The sequence below is a fragment of the Phyllostomus discolor genome, chromosome 3 (assembly GCF_004126475.2).
Source record: "Phyllostomus discolor isolate MPI-MPIP mPhyDis1 chromosome 3, mPhyDis1.pri.v3, whole genome shotgun sequence".
NCBI classification, from domain to species: Eukaryota; Metazoa; Chordata; class Mammalia; order Chiroptera; family Phyllostomidae; genus Phyllostomus; species Phyllostomus discolor.
The window spans coordinates 92,688,798-92,707,922 of record NC_040905.2 but is presented as its reverse complement, the minus strand read 5'-3'; the positions used below and the strand labels follow the sequence as shown (position 1 = coordinate 92,707,922).

At 42.0% G+C, this 19,125-nt stretch overlaps 1 protein-coding gene across 1 annotated transcript in view; it reads left to right on the top strand.

The window, feature by feature from the left end:
- The window catches only part of BAZ1B (bromodomain adjacent to zinc finger domain 1B), a 77,806-nt gene extending 60,675 nt beyond the window's left edge, over positions 1-17,131 (top strand). The window contains exons 14-20 of the mRNA XM_028513880.2: positions 7,470-7,617; positions 8,664-8,811; positions 10,476-10,591; positions 13,199-13,347; positions 14,504-14,607; positions 14,901-15,273; positions 15,793-17,131. Coding sequence (XP_028369681.1) covers positions 7,470-7,617; positions 8,664-8,811; positions 10,476-10,591; positions 13,199-13,347; positions 14,504-14,607; positions 14,901-15,258 — 1,023 coding nt within the window. The 3' untranslated portion in view covers positions 15,259-15,273; positions 15,793-17,131. The remainder of the gene's footprint in view (positions 1-7,469; positions 7,618-8,663; positions 8,812-10,475; positions 10,592-13,198; positions 13,348-14,503; positions 14,608-14,900; positions 15,274-15,792) is intronic.
- Positions 17,132-19,125: the final 1,994 nt, after the last annotated feature.

The following is a 19,125-nucleotide window of genomic DNA, read 5'->3' as shown; positions in this document are numbered from 1 at the left end:
GATTCCTTTTTTTTTTTTTTTTTTTTTTTCAAAAAGGTAGTAGTGGTTTTTAAGTTTTTAAAAATTGTGGTAAAAAATACATAAAAGACAATTAGACATTGTAACCATTTTTTTTTTTTGTGGTGCAGTTCTGTCACTAAGTATATTCACATTGTTCTGCAACTGTGTCACTGTCATCCATCTCCAGAACATTTTCATCTTCCCAACTAAAACTGAGTTCATTACAAAGACTAAACTACCCATTTTTGTACCCCACCCCCCTGACTCCTGGCAACCACCATTTTCTTCTGTCTGTATATTTGGATGCTATGGGTACCTCATATAAGTGGAATCATAGAATATTTACTCTTTTGTGACTGGCTTGCTTAGCTTAATTTCTTCAAAGTTCATCTACATTGTAGCGTGTGCCAGAATTGTCTTCTTTTTTTAACACTGAATAATGTGTTATTGTGCGTATATAATACCTCATTTTGCTTGTTTGTCTTGTGGATGGACACTTGGGACATTTCCACATTTGGCTATTGTGAATAATGCTGCTATGAACATGATTGTACAAATATCTGTTTCAGTCCCTACTTTTAGGTCTTTCGGGTATAGACCTAAAAGTAGAATTGCCAGATCATGTAGGAATGCTATGTAATTTCTTGAGGAATTGCCATAATGTCTTCCATAGCGGTTGCACCATTTCACACTCCAGCCAGTGATGTATGAGAGTTCAGATTTCCCACATCTTTGCCAGCCTGGCTATGCTCTGTTTCTTTGATAGTAGCCTAAGGTATGAAATGGTATCTTGTGGATTTGATTTGCATTTCCCTAATGGTTGGTAATGTGGAACATCTTTTTCATGTGCTCATTGGCCATTTGTTTATGTTCTTTAGGCAAATATACATCTAGTCATTTGTTTGCTTTTTAATTGGGTTGTTTGGAGTTTTTTTGTTAACTGAGTTGCATGGGTTCTTTATATGTTCTGGATATTAGTTCTTTATCAGGCACGATTTGCAAATATTCTGGTTTTTCTGTTGATAATGTCTTCTGATGTATAAAAGTTTTACATTTTAATTTTCAACTTAATCTATTTTTTCTGTTGTTGCCTCTGCTTTTGCTGTCATATCCAAGAAATCATTGTCAAATTCAGTTTCATAAAGCTTTTTCCCATTTTCTTCCACAAATTTTATAGTTTTAACTTTTATGTTTAGATCTTTGATCCATTTTGAGTTAATTTTTGTAGATAATAAAAAGAGTCCAACTTCCTGTTTTTGCATGTGGATATCCAATTCTCTTATATTTTAATTTTTAAACTAGTATGCTCATTGTAAGTAAATCAAATGTGAGATGCAAGTAAAATATAAAACAACTCCCATCCTAATTTCACTCCCTAGTAATATTACTCTTAATAGTTTGATGTGTTCTCTATATACGTACAAATACGGGTTTGTGGGCTTTCACAGAATGGAACCCCTAGCATAATGTTAGTTTTTCACTTATCATCATGTCCTGAGCATCTGTCCTCTCTCCCTCTGAGTTTAGGTAGATGTTCATTTTTCTGACATCGTAATTTCATACTGATGAACATTATGTTGTCTCTGGTCTTTTTCTTTTCTTTTCTTTTCATTTTTAGAGAAGGGAAGGGAGGGATAAAGAGAAGGACAGAAACATCAATGTGTGGTTGCCTCTCATGCACTCCCAACTAGGGAACTGGCCCACAACCCAGGCATGTGTCCTGATCAGGAATCGAACTGGCAACCTTTCAGTTTGCAGGTCAACACTCAGTCCATTGAGCCACACCAGCCAGGGCTCTTTCTTTGTAAAAAAACAATGTTTTTAGTCATTTAATCATTTTAATTATTTTTTTAAGATTTTATTTTTAGAGAGAGGGAAAGAGAGGGAAACATCAATGTGTAGTTGCCTCTCACACGCCCCCTACTGGGGACCTGGCATGTGCCCTATCTAGGAATTGAACTGGCAGCCCTATGGTTCGCAGGCCTGGCGCTCAATCCACTGAGCCACACCAGCCAGGGCTAATTTTAAATTTTTAAAATTGAATTTATTGGGGTCACATTGGTTAATGAAATTCTATGGATTTCAGGTGACCAGTTCTATAATACATCATCTCTATATTGTGTGTTCACCGCTATAAGTCAAGTCTCCTTCCATCACCATTTATCCCCCTATAACCTCTTCTACTTCCTCCTACTCTCCTTTCCCTCTGGTACTCACCATACTGTTGTCTGTGTCTGATGAGTGTTATGTTGTTGTTTTTGCTTAATTTCTTCACCTTTTTTGTCCTGCCTGGTTTTTCTTTATTAGAATAATTAGCTGCTCTATTTTATATCTTTTCTGTATTTGATTTCTATTTAAGATTATTTAAGAATTTGAAAACAATACATTATGGGAGAGGTCCCAGCTGTTATCCAGTGGCATGTTTTCCCCTATTTTTGATTTCTCCTTTTCTTCCTTCTTTTATTTTTTTTCCATAAACAACTGGTAGAAGCTTACTTGTGCCAGTCATTGTGGTTACTCTGGAGATTATAATGATGAGTTGAAGCTAGAAGCCTGTGTCCTCAAGGAACTCAGTTTAAGTGTGAGAGACAGTTATAGTAGTGTAACAAGTAGTGATGATAAAGAGCAGTACTCGCTCACCAGGGATACCTAGCAGCAAATTAAAAAGAACTTTCCAGAGGAGAGAGCATGTTAGCTGGGTTTTGAGGAAGAAGTTGGAGTTAATCAGGTCGTGGAAGGGTGCATAGGTTGAACATGTCCTTCTTGTCATTGACAGTTGCCCTCTCATTTACACAGAATAAGTCTACTCTCTCAAGCTCCTCAGATATTTGAACACAGTTGTCATGTATCCCCTAAGTTTCTTCCTGAGGTCAAGGGTGATAATGTGGTACAAGGAAGATCATTTTGGGGAAGAGGTAAGCACAGCAGAGACCTTAAGACTCAGTTAGATAAAGGTATCACTATTAATTCGTGACACAGGCTCAGAGACTTCACAAACATGCCATTATTGTATTAGCATTTAGTTCTCACCTTCTTAATGTTCTTTTTAATGATTATGTGGCATACAGGTAACCTTCCAGATGAAGTCTAAGACATTAGATAGTTAATAGTCTCCTTTGCTAAATCACTTCTCATTAGGCATAACTTTTAGCTTACTGTGTACTATATGGGTTTTGTTTTTAAGTCAGTTTTATACAGAAGAGACTCTTTATAGGTTTGATCTTTCTTTGCCATGTCTTTATCTGTAATGTTTTCTTATTGAGATGTAGATTTCTCACTGAATTTTGTTTTGTTTTTTTTTACTCAGCCCTATAGTAAGTAACCTCTTCTTAGCTTGTCATGTGATGAGACTTGATTCTTAGCTTGATTAGGGAAGAAAATAGGAGCACTTTGCAGGTTTAACCTTGGGGCCCAGACACGTAGTACACAAATAGAAAGCATGAGAGAGTTTCATGGAAAATCAGTTAGGTTGTCTACTGAGCAGTTCAACAATGTTCTCAGTTAAAATGGCATTATGCCCTTCAGTTCCCCACCAAAGGTCAACTTTGCCACAGCTCTGAAATTTTCCACTGTTCTTTGCTTTGAAGGTTTCCATTCAGCATGGGCGAGGGTTGTTTTTTCACTTGGCACTAGGATGTTGCGTGAGCTAATATCAGTCCCTAATCTGAGCTTTAGTTTCCTGATTTATAAAAGTAGATTATCTTTCAAATCTTTTTGTAATAGCCAGTGATTTCAAATATTTAATGGTTATTTCATTTTCTTGTATTAAATGAGAAAGAGATTGTATAATTTGGCAAAATCCTGGGTTCTTTTAGGCCTTCTGTTTACTTTGGATCCATTTGTCCTGACAGCCTGATTATCTGTTTTTGCATTTTATACATTTTTTGTAGAAGAATAAGGTCTGAAGCCTCATTAAATTTTTGCCAAGATACACTGCCTTTTTACTATTAGGCAGAAGGACTTGAATGTAAGCCGGCTTCCCCTTGGTTCTGTTATACTCACTTCTAACTGGGGACCAACTTCATTTAAATTTCTTTAAAAATCCTGACCTGAGGATGTTTGTTGATTTCAGAGAGAGGGGAGAGGGAGAGAGCAATACATCAGTGTGAGGAACATTGATCTCTTGGGGATTGCCTGCCATATGTACCCCAACCCAGTATATTGAACCCACAACCTAGGTGTGCCCTGACTGGGAATCCAGCTTACAACTTTTTGGTGTATGGGACGATGCTCCAACCAACTGAGCTACCCGGCCAGAGTGGGGCCAACTTTATTTAAATGTGGAAGCAACTTTATTTAAATGTGCCATAGAATTTGAATTTTTCACCAGGATAGTGTGTCTAGCCTTGCACAGAGTATTTACTGGGTTTCACCAGTGTTTAATGCCAAAACTTTTTCTTGCTGCTGTTGCTGTGTTTTTAAAAACACTGTCTTGACTATGGTAGGGGTTTTTGTTTTTCTTTAATGTGCTGGACTGTTTAGGATTTTGTGTAGTAGGAGAATACCAGAAGTGCCTCATGTTTTTGTCCTCAAAATTCAAGGCTGGTCTCGATGTATAATTTAGACAGTATATAATAGGACACTAATGATTAGTATGTAAAATGCCAAGAGCATTGGATTGGGATAAATTTCTCCTAAATTGCTGTGAGCCTTTGAGTAAGCTTTCTTTCTGTGAGAAATAATAAACGAATGTAACCCAGATGTACATAGTTCATACCAACATTATTCAGAATAGCCAAAAAATGGAAAACATTCACATTTTCATTAACTGATTAATGGGTAAACAAAATGTAGTATATCTATACAATGGATATTATTCAGTAATAAAAGTGGAATGTAATACTGTTACATGTGGTGATGTAGATGAACCTATAAAACATGTTCTATTTTTTAAAAAGCCAGTCACAGAAGGCCGCATGTTATATGGTTGCCCAGGGCTGGGGAAGTGTGGTGGGGGGTTAGTGTAGGGAATGGGGAATAACTGCTAATGGATAGTGTTTGTTTTTAGGGTGATAAAAACATTCTGAAGTTAAGATTTTTGATAGTGTACGATCCTTTAAATATGAAAAACCATTGACTGTACACTTTACAAGGTGAACTTGTTAAGGTAAATTTTATTTCCATAAGTGTTTTTAAATGAGGTTAAATAAGCGTATTTCCAAGATCTCTTCAAGTTTTTTATTTTAATGAGCCCAGTTATTGGGTACTCAGATTTATAGGCAATAACTTCAGGAAGTAAAAAGCAGTACTGTATTCTGATAAGACTTTTTCTTAAATACATCTTTGCATTTGAGTATCCACTAGAGGACAGCAAAGCCCATTGTAGCCATTTCATCCTTGCTCTCAATAATGCTCTTCAAGGACTGAATCTAAAAATCTTAAATTTATATTCCATTTGAAGAATTCGGGTTGTTGTTATAGTAAGAGAGTCTGTGGTACTGTATGGCAGGGGAGAAAACCAGCAGTTGTCATAATGGATCTCATGTTTTAGTGAGCAGCTCTGAAGAGGGAAGGAAGGAAATTGTCCTATGTTTCGAAGGCAGATACTGAAATATCTGTAGGCAGAGGTTGGAGTAAGGAATGAGTCAATGTCCACTAGAACTTTAGCAGCCTCTTAAATAGATTTTTCTGATGTGTTTAAATTATCCTTGCTGTTCATAAATGTATACCTGCAAGGCTCTCTATGGTTCTCTATTTCCGTAGGAAAGAAAGGACAGCATTAGTTTCTCTCCCTCACACGACAGCCTCAGAAGTGGCTGGACTATCTTTGTCCCTCAGCAGCTCTATTTTAAAGCCTGTGGCCTTCCAGAATAACTGGCCTTTCCTATAGGAGGAAGACTATATTACTTAAAATAGACCTCTTTGCCTAGGGCAGGGCAGTGAAATCCAGCAGTGGTGGTATCAGTTAGCTAGCGCTAGCTGGAGTTGTAAAAGTAGCAGGGATTGCTAACCTACTTTAGTTTAGTCATGACTGAGTCAAGCAGTATGACTTCCACAAGGCTGATGATACTAAGGTAACCTACCTAGTCTCTCAGCTTCTGGTGAACTGTCTTAGCTTTACCTTGTCCATCTCAGGTGTGTTTTCTGAGTATAATACCCCCAAGGTATCCTTTGTTTATGTAGATGCGCACCTAATCATTTAGGCAAGAAGTGGTAATACAAGTAAATGAATTAATTGTAAAATGGCATTTCTCTTCCTCCTTAGAGTGTATATTTTATAGGAGAGAGGGTTGTGTTTATCATCAGAACTCCAGATTATATTTTTCGCCACCCCAACTAGGTTTTGCTTCGCTGAATCTAAATTAATTTGCATTTTATGATCATGGGAGGAAGCAGTGCAGGTTATGCTGAGGTTACCTACCCAGAATGAAATCAGGCTAACTCCTGGGACTTTGAAATTTTCATTTAACTTGATGATAAATTTACAAGGAATATTTTGTGTCAGTACTTCATACTTATTAAGTGTATAGAGTACTTCATGTCGGGTTGGTCAAAAAGTTCGTTCGTTTTTTTCCCCTGTAAGATGACTCTAGTAATGTTTAGTTGTCTTTAACTTCACTCAAAACAATTTTGTTAGATTGTATTTGTGACAGCTGTCATCAGTATGCATTTACAAATAACATCAAAATTGATTGATTTTTGTGCAGCCATTATAATATTGAAGATGGAAAAAATAAGCAACATTTTCAGCATATTAAGCTTCATTATTTTCAGAAGGGTAAAAAATGCAATTGAAATGCAAAAAAACAATTTGTGCAGTATATGGAGAGGGTGCTGTGACTGATTGAACATGTCAAAGGTGGTTTGCAAAGTTTTGTGCTGGAGATCTCTCACTGGATGATTCTCCACAGTCGGGTAGACCAGTTGAAGTTGATAGCAGTCAACTTGAGACACGGAGAACAATCAGTGTGATGTCGTGGAAGATAGCTGACATACTCAAAGTATCCAAATTAATAAAGTTATTGGTGAAAAATGAACAATGTATCTTTCACTTTATGGAAAAAACTAAATGAACTTTTTGGCCAACCCAGTAGGATTTTTAAAAATATTTATTTAATATTTTGATTGTGGCACATATTAATGCAGAAACTAATAATCTTGTTAAGCACAGTTTTATTAGCTGTGTGACTGTTGCATATCAGCATTTGCACAATACAGGGGTTCTTGCCTTTGAATGATACTGAATCTTGAAATAGTTTTCACTAGAAGAGATGTGTCTTTAGTTATTTCCCTCCTTTAATTCCTTGTGTGACCTTTGGCACAAGTTTTTCACCCCCTTAGAGCTTTGATTTCTTCTATAAGATAAATGAGTTAGATAGGAGGAACTCTATGAGGTAAATGTACTCAATTCTCTTGTATCGTTACCTATTCCTAGTCTTCTTTCAATATGTACTCTGTCAGTATTATGTGAAAAATCCATGTCTTTGAGGTCACTGTGGTAATGCTGGCCTGATTTGGTTTCTGTTTAGGTTGCATCTGCTCTAGAAAAATGGAAGACAGCAATCCGTGAAGCTCAGACCTTTTCCAGAATGCATGTTCTGCTTGGGATGCTGGATGCCTGTATCAAGTGGGATATGTCAGCAGAAAATGCCAGATGCAAAGTTTGTCGAAAGAAAGGTATATTTAGGTTAATATTGCTCATCTGAATGTGTATTAGGATCTAGGACTTCCGTTCCCCAGATCTTTTCTCCCCTAAAGAATTGTACATACACAGGTTTTTAACGTGGTGGGATAGATTTTACCTTCTGGAGATCTACAAAATACTATACTAAAGTCACCTGTCCTCAAGTCAGAGCAGGCCCTTTGTCCCTCAGTTTTGAGGATAAAAAGTAAGAGCAGTTGATGTTTCCAATCTTTAAATGTTAGTTATGCAGGAAATAAAATTAGTTAACCTAAACATTTTAATCCCTTTTTATTATCTGTGAAGTAAGACGGGTGCTACCACCAGAGGGCAGTACTTGTACATTGTGAAGAATATTCAGGTTTGGGTGTTTCAGCACTGAGTTCTGTAGACAGGCATTTGGGAACTGTCTAATGCTGAGAGCTTTTAGAGAGTCCATATGTGTAAAAGGAACTTCATGGCTAAAAGCCTACCCTGGTGATTAACTTTTCAGTGGCTAAAATTGTTTTGTGATTTTGGCAAGAATTTAATTTCCAAGTGTGAAAAGACCAATGTAAAGTCATTTGGTTGCTGTAAAAACTGATTTAGAGTAAAAGTTGGGGAGGGGAAATGACCATGTCAAGTTGGTTCAGTGTATTTTCAAATGCAGGGAAATTCGAGTGTTGAAGAGAAACGTACCAGGTGTGAGTTGGGAAGTGTTTAAGGGGTGAGGGGGTGCAGAAGAAGGAAGGGCATAAAATGTAATACTTCATGGGAAGTCCTTTCTTAGTGGGAAAGGAACAGCAAAATTTCCTGCTGTCGCTTGGTTTTTGCTGCCTGTTAGTAAATGTTGACTGTCCTGTCCTAGCCCTTGGTAGATTTGGGGATATAAGGCACTAAGCCCTAAATTACCTACAGACTAATTTTTAAAAAAATACGGGGTAGTACTATACTAGAATGTTTGTTCTTCCATGCTGTTAATTGAGGGTGAGCGGCTCTTTCTTATAACTCGTTGACTGTTGCCATGTTCCTGACAGTGTTTTACAAGTTTATCTCTTTGCAGGTGAGGATGACAAACTGATCTTGTGTGATGAGTGTAATAAAGCCTTCCACCTGTTTTGTCTGAGGCCGGCCCTCTATGAAGTACCAGATGGTGAGTGGCAGTGCCCAGCTTGCCAGCCTGCTACTGCCAGGCGCAACTCCCGTGGCAGGTGAGAATTCTTCTAAAAACAAATAAATGAATAAATAGCTATTATAATTATGCTTCAGTTCCTCAAACCAAATGATTCTAAGGAACTTTAAGTTCATCTATTGAGAATAGAGCATGTGACCATTTAAGGTATTAAAATAGGAGCTCTGATTTAATTGTAGCTTAATGCTGACATTTATAGTTTCCACTGTTTTGTTCTCTGTCTTCTTGACCATACCTCTGCCCCCTGCTTCCAGTTTGCAACCACCAAATCCTGAAACTCCTTATCTTCCTTACCCAGACCTGTTACTTTCCTTCCTTATAATGATTAGAATTTGGGTGTCACTTGGACATCTTCCTCTCCCTTCCCTTCCATAGTCGTTTATTTGCCAGCTATTACCAGTCAGTGTCCAGATATCCTAGGAATCAATCTGCTTTTCATTCTCCAAAGTCCCTATTGTCATCGGTCCTCCTACATCTCTCACCTTGTCTCCTTCAGTGGCTTCTCAACTCCTTACCTCGTATCTTTACCCTCTTAGCTTTCCAGCTTTTGTGGTTGATACCAGAGTGGTTTACAAAAGGCTCTTAATGTACAATACTGGCATGTTTTTATGAGCCCTTCTTCCCATATTTGTGTGTTTGTGACAGACTATTCAGTGCGCATTCTTCACTCTTGTGCTTTCCTCCCAGCGGGGAATATTCTCTCTTCCCAGAAGTTCCTCATTTTGAGGGACTGGGTAAAATACCAAAAATGTTACGCTCTTTTGAATTGTCCTTGCATCCTTAGAATGAATTGTTCTTCTGTGAGTTCCAGTTGGGTGTTCAGTCTCTTAAACAGTATTTTGCTGCATTTTGCCTTTATGATTCGTTTTATACCTGTCTTCCTGAGATTGTTAGTGCCCTGTGAGTAGAGGTCATGCTTTGTTATTCAGTCTAATCCCAGTAAGACCAAACGCAGGGCTTTGTAAAAAGGAGGTGCCTCATAGTTGCCAAGTTAATACTGTTGTTTTCCACATTGAAATTTGAGGTTGTAAAAGGGCAGCTTATAGGCATCCTGGCTTGGTCTCTCTTTGAAAGGGCAGAGCTGTTTGATCCTGACCCCACCTAACAGTATTACTCGGTTATTTCTCACTCCATTCCAGCTACACTTAGAGAGATGAGGCATGCTATTCTGAAATGGTGGGGCTTTGGACCAGCTGTTCTGAGCTGGGATTACCATTGCTTTGATGTATGGTCATCTGCAAGCTGTTTCAGCTCCTGGAAGGGGGCCATCAAGGTGGAGTAACACCTGTCTGGGCTTTTATTCTTTCAGTCTACCCCAGAGTTGGGGACACATTTTAAGACCTTAAATGTTACATTATCTGGCTGCCTTTGCGAGATAAAAGGAATAGAGTTTTGTATTGTTTTGTGTGGAGAGGGATAGGGGTTGCATTTTGCTCTTGATTTCTGCTGCCATTGGTATCTAGTCCAAAGTATTTGGGGCCTGGTGGGAGAGCCGTGCAGCTGAAGTTTAGGTTTTTATTCTCTTTCCTGTGCCCTGGCCTAGATTCAGTTTCCCTCCCCTCATTGTCAGATCTTTGTAGTGTGTGAAGAGAAAAAAGTTGCTGGGATCCCCATGGGACTTGATGCCCCCAGGCACAGTTTGGCCTAGAGCCACGTTCCCTACTTGCTCTTCCCACCTCACAGGAATTATACTGAAGAGTCTGCCTCTGAGGACAGTGAAGATGATGAGAGTGAAGAAGAAGAAGAGGAGGAGGAGGAGGAGGAAGAGGAAGAAGATTATGAGGTGGCTGGTTTGAGATGTAAGTATTTAGTTTGCCTTCATAGTTAACTTCATGGTCTTTCAGGCTGACTTGGAAAGACTGGGTCGGCTGGCAGTGGATAGTCATTGTCACCATGGTGCCTTCTTCCTTGTCTCTCGTATTGCGGCTGCTGGGGTGACTTCACTGCCATGGCTTTATTTTATGTATTGTGTGTATGTGTTTGTAAAAATTCCCAGAACATGTAGATTTTCCTTTATGCCTTTTTTTTTTAACTTTTATTTTTTTTAGAGAGGGGAAAGGAAGGAGAAAGAGAGAGAAACATCAGTGTGTCAGAGAAACATTGATCAGTTACTTCTCACACGCCCCCAACCAGGGGCCTGGCCCACACCCAGGCTTGACTGGGAATCAAACCAGCCACCTTTTGGTTCATAGGCCAGCACTCAACCCACTGATCCACAATAGTCAGGGCCACTGCCATGGTTGTAAAAGGGTTTTCAAGGTGCCATTTAGCTGCCTTCCTATTAGGAGATTGGGTAGCTTGATCTCAAGAACATCAATTTATGGCAGATTTGCTTGATCCAAGATTTAATGGAATTCAAGGTCCCCCAAGTATGTTTATGACAAGTCTTCTGGTTCCGAACCTCTCAGGGCCTGGGGACAGTGGGTAAAAATGGTCTAGGCCCATTGCCACCCCCTAATGGTTCTTTTGCCCTCTGGTGTAGTTATGCTTTCAGAGAAGTTATTTTTCTCTGGTTATAGTCTTTTTCTCTCTTGTGTAGTATGTAGGACCATAGCTTTGCTAGCTTGGAGAGAGAAGACTGGTTTTTCATGGCTATAGGCGTAAAGTTGTTAGGAAGGTTTAGATATGTTTCACACTAGGTGTCAGGAGGCGGGGTGGGGAGACATCTTTTATGCTCACCTCATTGACTCTTACTCTCTCATGTTTATGCCTTGTTATTGTCATGGTTAAACCTAAAGTTATGCAGTTTACCCTTTGAATGGCCTCCCTCTTTCTAATACATACCCTTCTTTGTAAGTTAGATTAAAGACCACAGATCAAAATTTTGATGAGCTCTTGAAAAGATGGTCTGATTCCCAAGCTCATAGTCCTCTGCATGATTGGGCTTTATATGAGGAGAGGGCAGATGTTGGGCATGACCAGTCCCTTTCTACAGTGGTGCTGCCAAACGTGAGGGCTTTGGACATGCACGCCTGCTCCCATCTCTCCAGTCCTGCAGGTTTTTAAGTCGGGACACCTCAATTTCACCCATTCCTATTGGGTTTCTTTTGTTTATTCGCTAGGCATGATATTCCGGATATATAGAGTGAGGAGACATACAGTCCATTAAACTTGCATTACAAAAAGACAAGCATCTACCTGCCGAGAATTGTGATTCAGATGCACGTTATTCTGGGAACACATTCTGAATAGAGCAGTGTATTACTTTTGTTTATTTTCAAACTAGAGATTGTTTTCCACTTCTGAGTTGTTGTTCTCTTTCCAAAGAATTGTTTTCTTTCCAGGTTTCAAGGAAACCTGGCCTTTGTCTGCCAAAAGGATATAGCGGGTATTTGGTACTTCAGATTTTTTTGTCTACTCTACCTTTTAGGCTACCAAAGATGTGATTCCCTAGTTCAGTGCAAATCCTTGGGTTGGTGACTGCCCCTAGCACCCCAAGTTTTATCCTTGACATCAGCTTCTTACTCTCTATTCCTAGCCTAGTCTTGAGCTTGAGATCCTGAAATAGCTGACGAAGGGCTATATCATAGTCTAGAAGTAGAGTATAAAACACTGTTTATTCTTGTTATCACTGCGTCTGTATGCCCATCTTTGTCCAGATGTCACCTCCTTGCTTTCCAGGGAAATTTGTGTAATGGAGAAACCTTGAGCTAATCCTCATGGAGCATTGCTCCCCAAGGAGATACTGAGGAATGCTGGTTTCTGTGACTTGAGCACCTGTCGTAAAACCTGTGACACAGTTAGTCTTGGGTGCTTTTGTATTTTTTCTCTCTGGGGATCCTGGGCAGCGTCTTCATGGAAGTGGCCTAGCCGACTATCTGTGGTTTTCTGAAATGCAAGAAAGCAGGACTAGGGCTATTCCTACATTGTATTCAGTGAGGAAGACTTGGCATAAGTACTTCACATAAGTATCAGCCTTTCTCCGAGAAGATTGTGATGGTGAATTTAGGATACACTGGGAATTATAAAACAGGATCTCTTCTATAGTCAGATTTCATCTCAAATGTAAAATACATTACACTCTTTCAGCCTGGATGTGGGCTGTAGGAATTCCAGGCAGACCTGTAGCCAATGTCCTCTCGGTGAGTCAGTTTACAACTGACTCCTTCAAGGGCCTTGATCCCAGGAGTAACTGAATAGGGTGGGGCCAGGGGATAGAAGAACTGGAGGAACTGACCTTCTGAAGAAGCTCTTAAAAGGTGTTTGGTGGTTTATGAAAGGTGTCCATTCTTCATCTACTGCCACCTTTAAGAGGTCCTGTTAGGTAGGGCAAGAGATATATTAGCAAACAGAGCCCTGTAACCCAAGGAAGCCATTGCTTTGGTTGTCCAGATTATCTGCCCATTCTATAACATGCTCCCTTTATCCTCAGTTGTTCTCCTCTCAGTCTGTATTTTTTATTTCAGTGAGACCTCGAAAGACTCTCCGAGGCAGGCAGGGTGTGATCCCCCCTGTGGTAAGGCCGGGCCGACGACCAGCCAAGAAGCCGCATCCTTCTACCAGGAGGTCTCGTCCAAAGGCACCACCTGTGGATGACGCTGAGGTTGATGAGCTGGTAAGAATTATTTATCATTCTGCCTCTAATGTTTGTTTCTAATGTTCTTATCCCCCATTCCAGCATTAGGAATTCATTTGGCAACAGGTGGGAGCCTCCCCCTCTCCTCCTTCCTCCCTAACTTTGGAGGCTGATGGGTGGGCCTGTAGTAGACAGAGGCAGCAGGCCCTCCAGGAACAGCTATGTCCGGCATTCCCCTGCTATAGCCTGCAAACATTGTCTCCTTTAGTTTAACAGGCAGCCTGCGACTTGTTAAGGATTTTAAAATAGTATCCATGTGTCTCCAGTGGCTCAAAGGGGCTGGGTCTCCATTGTGGGAATGTCAGCAATGTTGGAGCCTCACTTACTCACTGGTCCTTTGCTGGCAGTTGTTATGGGAGGAACATTACCCTCCCCTCTGCTCCTCAGCCAATGTGAATTTAGTGGTTTTGTTTTAGATTTCACTTGAGCTTTAAAGAACAAAAAGAGGCCTTTGAAAACTTTGTTTCAACAGGTCAAATTGGGGTTGGGGTGGACTGGGGGCATAAAGCAAGCTATTACAGGAGCTCAGAGGGCACCGAAGATTCTCCTACTTGCTCAGCCCTAACCCCTTCAACTCTGAAGCTCCTTCTGCTTCAAGTCACAGCATGTTATTGGCTATCTGGGAGGTAGGCCCCACCTCTTTTCTCCTTAGTCACTTAGCTCCCACATGCCTGCAGCAGGAGAGCATAGGAAAAGCATTGTACCTCTTCTTTTCTCCCCTGAGACTACCTACCCCCACAAAATTGTCTGCCAGTGGTTCCCACAACCCCTCTGGCTTTCTGCAGTTGCTTGCTTATACCCAACCACAGTCCTAGGTCCATCTGCTCTCACTGGGCTAGTGCCCTGTTGACAGTGGCCTTCTCTGGCTGCCCTCTGTCAGGACTCTATAATATGGCAACTGCTGTCTGCCCTCTGCTTCTTTGATCACTGTCTGCCAGGCAAGATGCCCATTCCCTGGCCAAGAGGGCTTTCTGACTTGAATGTCAGATCATTTTGACTGTGTCTGCTCTAAGAAAATTGTTGAACTCTTTCTTTCTTTCTCTCTGTTTAAAGCAGACAATACATTTTCTGCTTCATCCACTCTTCCCCTCTTGGACCCATAATAACATAACATGTCTTCTTCCTTTGGCACCAGGTGCTTCAGACCAAGCGGACCTCTCGGAGGCAAAGCCTGGAGTTGCAGAAGTGCGAAGAGATCCTCAGCAAGATTGTGAAGTACCGTTTCAGCTGGCCCTTCAGGTGAGCTTTGTGCTTCCAAGCCCAGGGGAGTTGGACCCACCTAGCAGCTGAGGGGGTGCTTGTTTGAACCCCGAGGAACTAACGTGATCCCATCTTTTCAAGATGTCTCAGTGGCAGGGGATTAGCGTTCCAAACTGGTAGAGACAGCTCTTGGTACAAGGTGAACACGCCTTCTCTGTGCCCACCAGTTGGCTGATCTCAGCAGAAGTGGGCCTTCTGTGGCTAATGGTTTAACAGCAGAGTTTGTTGTATTCAAGACTGTGCTGATAACTCCATTTGGTTCTTCTTCACAGGGAGCCTGTGACCAGAGATGAGGCCGAGGACTACTATGATGTGATCACCCACCCCATGGACTTCCAGACAATGCAGAACAAATGTTCCTGTGGGAGCTACCGCTCTGTGCAGGAGTTTCTTACCGACATGAAGCAAGTGTTTACTAATGCTGAGCTGTACAACTGCCGAGGCAGCCATGTGCTAAACTGTATGGTGAAGACAGAACAGTGTCTGGTGGCTCTGTTGCACAAACACCTTCCTGGCCACCCATATGTCCGTAGGAAACGCAAGAAGTTTCCTGATCGGTTTGCTGAAGACGAAGGGGACAGTGAGCCAGAGACCGTTGGACAGTCGAGGGGACGAAGACAGAAGAAATAGAAAGGCGGGGCCCTGGTAAGGGAGAGGGAGCTGATGTTGGGGGAATAAAGGGGAGAACAAGGGAAGAGTGGAAGGGAGGCGAGAGAGGAAGATGGAGAAGAACATGGAAGGGAGGAGGACATCACAGGGAGTCCAGAAATGCCTGTCACCCCAAGTTCGTGGTTTTTCTAAAACTCTCCATAGGGCCTTAATCAAGCAGAGCTCTTTGGAGAGTGGAATACTGTGTTGGTGGTCTCTGCCTAGAAATGTGGGTGGTAGATGGCCTTAAGCTCTCTCTCCCCCTTCCTGAGAGTTTCCAGGAAGAGCCCAAGGGTTCGAACCCAGTTTCTTCTTTTCCTAAGGTTCCTTCCACTTTGGCCACCACAGTAGTGCCAAGTCCTCTGATCTCCAGGGGCGGGATTACTGTATTTCACAGGAGGAGCAAGTATAATCAGGCCAGTTAGGGAGGTGGTGTTGATTTTTTAAAGTCTATATTTATATACAGCCTCGTTTCTTTAAGCCCATGCTCTGTCTCTTCCTCCCTCTCCCTCTCAGGTGACGATATCAGTGAGTGCCATACAGAATTCTGTATTCACCAGCATCATGAAACAATTGTGCTCTTTTGAGTTGATCTTGGCAGAGTAAAGGGACATTTCCCGGAGCCATTCCTGAGTACCCTTCCCCTTCCCCTTCTTTGTGACAACTCTCTTTCCAATCCCACGCCACCTCACCCTCTCAAACAGACAAACAAACATACAAAACTAAGGCACTTCACTTAGAGACTGGAGTCCTGCTTATAATCATGCATATAATCTTTACTTTGATGGATCTGGCTAGAGGGGTGTTGGAGCCCAGCCCACCCACATACCAGACAAGCTCTTAGGGGAGCAGAAGAAAAGCAGGAAGAATTGAAATGTTTAATTTTTTTAAAATCGACTTTTCTAGTTATTAAAAGTTGCTTGTTTCAGCAGTGATATTGTATAAAGAACATCTTGTAAAATATTTCTGTCATCTTGCTTTGGCACATGTACAGTACAATTTATATGATAATGTGTTTGCTTTCCTTTCCCCCATCTCCTCCCTCAGCCCATGTTCTCTCCTTTAGAGAAGTGGGTTGGAGGTCCATCATAGCAATCAATGTGACCTGGTGGGGCGGAGCACCCCCCTGCCTGCCCACCCCTATGGCTGTTTCCCCCTCCTCCATTTCCATCTGCACCGCCCTCTTCCCGTGCTTCTTCTGGCCTCAGACTCAACTCCCTGTGAACCTGGATCTTTCAGTGGTGTCAGTGGGAGGAGGGATGGGAAGAGAAGTTAGCCCCTCCCCCCAATGACTCTAGCGCTAGTAGTTACATTTAGGCAAAACTTTGTAGTCTTCTTTCCCTTTTATGAAAGATTTTGATAAAAATGCAAAACAGGGTTTAATTTTCTTTTTTATCAACTTTGAATTTGGAAATTTTGAGAACTTAGGTTCTTCTGTACCTATTTAAATTAAGGGAAAAGAATTTCACCAAGGGGATTGCAACTTCTAGGACTTGAGAATAAAGTCTCTTAGTATTAAACTTTTAAGGTGTGGTCCCTGTCTCTCCCGTCCTCCTCGTTCAAGGACTTTGGGGATTTGCTCCAGTGGCTGGTGGATAGGTTTACCATCCCCTCTCCCACAGGCTTGGAATTAGCACTGACATGACAATTTCATAATCCCAGCCACTGACACCTTTTCCTGCCTCTTACCCTAGAGCCAGTCTGTTCTTGTTAACAGTGAGAATCCTGTGTTCCCACTTTAGTGACACCTGAATTGTTTTTTAATTGTCTTTAAGGAGGAAGGGCCCCATTGAGGGGTGAACTTGTAATAAATTGGAATTTCAAATAAACATTATGTACTTGTGTTTATAAAGAAGAAACGATTCTGGTGAATCTTTCTTTCTGCAGGTGGTAGTGGGTAATATATGTCCTGAGCATTGTTTTCCTGTGGACTCTTGGAACCAGTTTTTCCTCAGCATCGAGAGGACCCCTGACTCTTCAGCCACAGGCTAGACCCAGCTTCTGGGTCTTGGAGGCTTCCTCGCCTCAAGGGACATTTCTGATGCCCCGGGTACCAGCACATGACCTTCAGGTTTCTCCTAGCCTTGTCTCTGAAACCCCCCAAAGTTTCATTTGAAATTTCTAAGAGTTAGGGGAAGTATTTTTTTAAGACTTCACTGTGGAAATTTATGTACTCCTTCAGTTAATTTTGGGGAAATTCCTGACATTTTAAAACACTTTCAAGGAAAATTTCAAACTGCACAAAAAGAGTAAAAGTATAGTGAATTGTCATATATATATAGCTTTAACAATTCTACAATATAGCCAATCTTGTTTTCTTTAGACCGTCATTTATTTTTTATGCTGGGCCTTTTTCTAAAGTCTTGAGTGGTCGATTTCAAGTAGGAAACTGCTGGGTTGCAGCTTGTCTGTGGAATTCAAAAATGTAGAGCCACAGCGTGACACCCTGTTTTACTGAGAAGGGAAACTGCCAGTGTCTGACCAGTGGAACCAGGGGCAGCATACGGTAAAATGGGAAGAAGTTTGAGGAGACACAAACCCAGGGTGCAGCTTCTGCCGCTGACGCGCTGTGTGGCCCTGCTGAAGGTGGGCTTGGAGCCAGGCCTGCACTGAGCACTTGGGGATTTTCAGTCTCGAAGGGGAGGAAGTAGTTTGCCCCAAGGTCAAATTGGATTTGATCGGCCCTAAGTTTCTGGATAAAAGGAGGATGCTACCTCTGAGCATTTTCTACACCCAACTGGACTCCCAGCTCACATGTTTGCAGTCCTGTTCCTTGGGTAGATTTCTTAGGCCACACTAGGACAGTGCCTGTGGGGCTGTGTGACTTCACCCAGGGTCTGTATCCTGGTCCTGTCCAGCTTCTCAGCCCCACTCCTCCCTGCTCCTCCAGTGGTGTGGCCACAGGAGAGCCACCTGATTTTGGTTGACTACTGTAAACGGAGATGAGAACTTTTGAAGACAGATGTGAATCATTACTTCTGGGAACCAGCAAAGACCTCTCCCTCATCCTGCTCTTTTTCCTTAGGAGACGCAGTGCAGGGGTGGCGGTGAGGTGGTGTCTGGATTCCAAAGCCACCACTTGGGCAGTGAGTTGTCTACAACTTGCCAGGGAACCAGGGTCTCCTTAGCAGGGGTGAGAAAACTCAAGGTAGAAAGAGAAGGTTGCTCTTGTTACTGCTTCCATTACTACCCCTGCCCAGGGCCTTCAGGCCTTTCTACACCCAGGCAGGATTGCCCCAGAATCCTGGAGCTTTTTCTTGCAGGGTGGGACTGAGCAGCTACTGACACCCCTTGGGCCTCACCTCAACCTGACCTCAGTCAAGACTCCTGCGAACTTTGAATTGTTTCCAGGGAACTAATACCGACTGAGAAGTTCGCTTAACTCAGGCCCTCCCATGTATGAATTCTGACTGTGGACATGTGCATACCCACGAGCTGTGCGGCCCTGAGGCCCACCTGCTGAGCCACCAGGACCAGTGAGGGCAGGGGCCGGAGGCATATAATGTGTAGGCTAGCAGGTGTTGGTTTCTGAGGCATTTGGGGGAGCTCTAGAATTACTTTCCTAGGGGTGGGGGGAAATTCTGCTTTGGGAGGGGCTTCTCTAGACAAAACCACCCCAGGTTACAAGGTCTGTAGTTGGCCCCCGGCCCCCCCCCCCGGGAGGTGGCGGTGGTGGCGGAAGTCACACAAGCTCTGGCTCTCTGCCCTGGAACCCGCCAAGTCCTCCACTTGCCACTGTCTGTGAAGTGGGGAGAGGAGGACCAAATTGAGGACTTTGGTAAAAGGCCTTCAATAAATGTTTCCTTCTTCCTTTTTCTCTAGGGTTTGGGACATTTCCATAGTGGCTTC